Source organism: Camellia sinensis, chromosome 15 (genome assembly GCF_055761805.1).
Source record: "Camellia sinensis isolate YWXY chromosome 15, ASM5576180v1, whole genome shotgun sequence".
Lineage (NCBI taxonomy): Eukaryota > Viridiplantae > Streptophyta > Magnoliopsida > Ericales > Theaceae > Camellia > Camellia sinensis.
In genome coordinates this window covers 70696313-70701739 of record NC_138975.1, presented here as the reverse complement: position 1 = coordinate 70701739, position 5427 = coordinate 70696313, and the positions used below count along the sequence as shown (strand labels likewise).

General features: G+C 37.6%; 1 protein-coding gene across 1 annotated transcript; it reads left to right on the top strand.

Moving 5' to 3' along the window:
- The first annotated feature begins 1572 nt into the window (after positions 1 to 1572).
- Positions 1573 to 4768, top strand: LOC145813047 (uncharacterized). The gene is made up of 5 exons (XM_082908309.1): positions 1573 to 2165; positions 2333 to 2474; positions 2592 to 2711; positions 2868 to 2973; positions 4218 to 4768. Exons 1-5 carry the CDS (start codon positions 1573 to 1575, stop codon positions 4766 to 4768), a joined length of 1512 nt encoding a protein of 503 aa, XP_082764435.1.
- Positions 4769 to 5427: the final 659 nt, after the last annotated feature.

Genomic DNA, 5427 nt, shown 5'->3' with positions numbered 1-5427 from the left:
TAAATTAAGTTTCAATTTTTTTGTCATATGCACGTCTACATAGCTCTATGGACATTATTTGTTTGTATTTGCTTCTTTTAGCCCCTGTATTTTGGTTAATTTGTTCAAAGGCCTTTGGTAATCCTAGGATTACTGGCTGATTATGGCACTAAATCTATAGGAGCAGGTTTGGGTCGTCACAGAATGGTATCAGAGCACGAGTCATATCGCACACACGAGTCCATGAGCTATATGATGTCTTAGAAAAGAAGTAGGGACTTTACATTTGCATGTGTGAGTGTGTGATATCATGTGAACATATCTGAACCAATATACATTGACACTAAAATAAAATGAACTGAAATTGAATACGGTGAAAAGATTATTCCTGTGTTTATTTGTGCTCTGTTTACCTATAACAAATAGAAAATCTATGAAGTGATGGTACAGCCGAATCTTCCAAGGCCTGAATAAACTGCATGGAACAGATGTTAAAGGCTCTAACAGAATCAATGTTACAGCAACAGAGACAACAACCTTTGCCTCCTCCACCCCCCTCGATCCAAGTAAAGCCGGTCAATAACGGCATTATCAGTTTGACTAAAAAATTTAACTAGATGAAGCCACAAACTTTTCTGAGCGGTATTGAACCATTGAAAGCTGAAACGTGGATGTTAGAAACTGAGAAATTATTTAAGGTGTTTTCGTGCTCCGAAACTCAAAAAGTATTGTTGGCTACTTATACTTTATAGAAGAGGCTCACCGTTGGTGGATGCTTATCCTCAATGACAATGGGGCCATGACCTGGGATGAATTCAAAGAGATTTTCTACGAAAAGTACTTTCCCTAGTGCTTTAGTGATCGCAAGGTGTCTGAATTCCAAGAACTCAAGCAAGGCAATATGTCAGTGGCCAAGTATGAGGCCAAGTTCATTGAATTAGCGTGTTTTGCCCCACACATGGTAGACACAGATTATAAGAAAGCTCAAAAATTCAAAGTAGAGCTGGATCTAGACGTGTTTAATCGGGTCAGTGTCTTAAAACTACCCAAATATATAGATGTTCTTGATAGAGCTCTAATAGCTAAAGCCAACCTGGCTACAATGAAACAAACGAAGGCTCCAATAACTGAATGGAAAGGCAAAAGATCTGGGCACAAGTTTAGAAAGGGCCGTTCATTTGCTACGAACAAGAAGCAAAACACGAGATCTACTAGCAGCTCAAGTCAGAGCAGTGGATGTACACCTATTTGTTCTGTTATCGTGCATCGGGTGCTTACTTCCGGTGTGGAAAGATTGGCCACATGATGAAAGATTGCCCACTCATAGCTGAAAAGGCCAATCGTCCTGCGGCAAGTTCGGCCGGATCTATTTCTGTACCAAGATTAAACGCGATAACCAATACTAGAAGAGAAACGTCGAGACAAGGTCGAGTGTTTGCACTTGTGCCTGGTGATGTCCAAAACACTGAATCTATGGTGTTAGGTATACTCCCTATTTGTGCTCAAAATGCATATGTACTGATAGATTCTGGTTCTACACATTCATTCATGTCGCATGCTTTTTCTCACAAATTGACTAGACTACTAGAACCTATGACTTATTTGTTATCTATATCTACACATTCTGGGGATTCTATGATGTGTGTTTATGTGTATCCTGTGTGTGACATTATGATTGGGGATGTGTTATTATACGTTGATTTGCTGTCATTGGACATTGTTCATTTTAATTGCATATTGGGTATGGATTGGTTGACTAAGTACCGCACAACTATTGATTGTGTGAATAAATCTGTTGTTTTCCGACCACCTGGCTTGTCTAAATTTGTGTTTGCTGGGAATGGGATAGTTCCACCTCCGTATATGATTTATGCTTTAAAAGTCATCAAATTGCTTAGAAAGGGATGTAGGGGTTATTTGTACAGTGTTTTAAATGTGACTTTTGATAACCCTAATGTGGAAGCTATTCCTGTAGTTAATGAATTTCCTGATGTGTTTCTAAATGAACTACCCAATGATTTGATTGATAGAGAAATTGAATTTACTATTGATGTAGTGCCTGGAACACAACCAATTTCCAAAACCCCATATAGAATATCAACCTATGAGTTAAAAGAACTGAAAGTCCAACTTCAAAAACTATTAATTAGACAAAAAGTTTATCCGATCGAGTACTTCACCTTGGGGTGCTTCAGTTTTGTTTGTCAAAAAGAAAGATGGGTCTTTGAGGTTATTGCATTGACTACCGGGAATTGAACAAAGTAACTGTCAAGAATAAATATCCACTACCCCGAATAAATGATCTATTTGACCAACTTCAAGAAGCCTAAGTGTTTTCCAAAATTGATCTTAGATTCAGATACCACCAATTGAATGTTAAGGTAGAAGACATAGAGAAAACCACCTTCCGGACTAGATATGGGCACTATGAGTTTTTGGTAATTCCATTTGGAGTAACTAATGCACCTGTTGCTTTCATGAACTTAATGAATAAGGTGTTCAAACAATTTCTTGATGAGTTTGTTATGGTATTTATTGATGATATTTTGATTTATTCCAAAAGCAGGAAAGTTCATGAAAACCATTTAAAAACTGTGTTACAAATTCTGAAGGAAAAAAAATTGTATGCAAAACTCTCCAATGTTAAATTTTGGTTGGACAATGTGATGTTTCTAGGGCATGTGATCAATAAGGATGGTGTAGTAGTTGACCCACAGAAAGTTGAAGCCATTGTGAACTGACCAAGACCAACTACAGTGACTGAAGTTTGTAGTTTTCTGGAACTTGATGGCTGTTATAGAAGATTTGTAAAAGATTTCTCCAAACTTGCCAGGCCATTCACACGGTTGACATAGAGAAATGTATCATTTGATTGGAATGATCAACAGGAGTCTGCCTTTCAAGAGTTAAAAACCAGGTTAGTAACTGCACCAATTTTAACTTTGCCCAATGGTATTAATGGGTTTCAAATTTACAGTGACGCTTTATACAAAGGTTTGGGGTGTGTACTAATGCAAAATGGTAAGGTGATTTCTTATGCTTCTCACCAACTCCGACCACATGAGAAGAATTACCCAACCTATGGCTTTGAACTCGTAGCTATAGTTTTTTTCTTTAAAAATCTAGCGTCACTATCTGTATGGCACAACTTGTGAAGTGTATACAGATCATGAGAGTCTGAAATATTTCTTTACTTAGAAGGAACTGAACATGAGACTGAGAAGATGGCTCAAGTTGATAAAAGACTATGATTTGCAGATTTTGTACCATCCTAGAAAGGCAAATATAGTTGTAGATGCTTTGAGCCGAAAGTCTATTGGGAATTTTTCATGTTTGCTCACTGGCCAAAAAAGAATTGTTGTGTGATCTAGAAAAAATGAAATTGAAGTGGTTTTGCGTGAACAGAGCGGAGCTCTAACCGCCATTTCTGCACAATCGGCCATAGTTGAGGAAGTTAAAGAAAAGTAATTACAAGATGAATTTCTGAAGAAGATTGTCGATGAGATTAATTCAAAACCAAGGCTCAGATTTGTGTTCAAAGACAATGTCCTGATTTCAAAGAAGACTTTATGTACCAGATTGTTTAGAATTGAGAAAGCGCCTTATGACTGAAGCTCATAACTCCAAATTTGCTATGCATATGGGGAATACAAAGATATACCATGATTTGAAACAAAATTTCTGGTGGCCTGGAATACAGAAAATTATTGTTGATTTTGTAGCTAAGTGTTTGCACTGTCAACAAGTAAAAGCCGAACATCAACGACCCACTGGATTACTTTAGCCGCTTCCAATTCTAAAATGGAAATGGGATCATATTACGATGGATTTCATTGTCAGTTTTCTTCGTTCTTCAAGAGGTATGGACTCTATCGGGGTAATTGTTGATCGTTTGACTAAATCCGCACATTTCTTACCTGTCAAAACTTTTTATAATTCGAATAAATTAGCTAACATTTATGTGAATGAAATTGTGAGAATACACGATGTACCAGTATCCCCAAGTTCATTTCAAGCATCTAGCAGAGTTTGCAACATGCTTTGGGAACCGAACTGAGGTTGAGTAGTGCTTACCACCCGTAGACGAATGACCAATCAAAAAGAACGATACAGACCTTAGAAGATATGCTCAGAATGTGTGTTAGATTTCCAAGGAAATTGGGAAACCTACCTACCAGTAGCCGAATTTGTGTACAACAATATCTATCATTCTAGCATTGGGATCGCTCTTTATGAAGCTTTGTACATGAGGAAACGTCGATCTCCAGTTTGTTGGGCCAAAGTAGGTGATAGACCTTTGTTTGGATTAGAATTTGTGCAAGAAAAAACTAAGAAAGTGAAGTTGATACAACAATGTTTGAAAACTGCACAAAGTTGTCAAAAAATTTATGTGGATGTTCGGAGGAGAGACAGAGAATATAAATTCAGTGATCACATGTTCATCAAAGTGACTCCAATGAAAGGGCAAACTCGATTTGGGGTTAAAGGCAAATTGGCACCGCAATATATTGGGCCATATGAAATTATTGAGAAAATTAATCCGGTAACGTGTCAAGTGGCCCTACCTCCGGTCATGGAGCAAATGCATAATGTTTTCCATATTTCAATGTTTCGGGATTATTTGAAGGATCCATTATATGCGATTGAACCGACGCACGTACTACTGAAAGGTAATTATACCTACGATGAACAACTAATCCAAATTGTTAATCGAAGAATCAAAAGATTGAGGAACAAAGAAATTCTGTTAGTGAAAGTTGATTGGCAGAATCATGGAGGAACCTATTAGAGTTAAGCCTAATTATTTAATCCTAACCATATTTGATTAGGCTAACTTAATCATATCCTATATAAGACCCAAATTAAGCTTATGAGCTCATTTTATATACACATTTAGCTAAGAATTGAGAGAGGGGAGAGGAAAGTTCAACATTTTGAGAGAGAAAGAGGAGAATTGTAGAGAATTAGTGGAAGATTCAAAGATTGGAGCCATAGTACACTTGAATTCAACACTAGGTATGGCCTTCATCACTAATTCATGTAGTTATGGCATATAATAGTTGAATTCCTCTCATTTTGAACTTATTGGCATGTTATTGAAGAAAAGAAGCTATGAATATCATCAAAATGGAAGCACGGAGTTGAATTGCTTACATGCATGCATGCATATTTTGAGTTAAGCTCCATGAAATTCATACATGCATGGCACAATTATACCTCATTTTGGAGAATCCTTCATGAAAACAGGGTCTTCGCCTGAGCACAACTTCCTACGCTCAAGCGGGGGTTAACAAACAAAGGTGGTCACTCGAGCGTAACTTCTGTCAATCGAGCGGTCTATAAAAGTATTGGATACATGAAATTCCTACTCGATGGTCGCTCGAGCGAAAGACTGAGAAAAAGGGTCCTCGCTGGAGCGCCACTTTGGTCGCTCGAGCGGACTGTAAA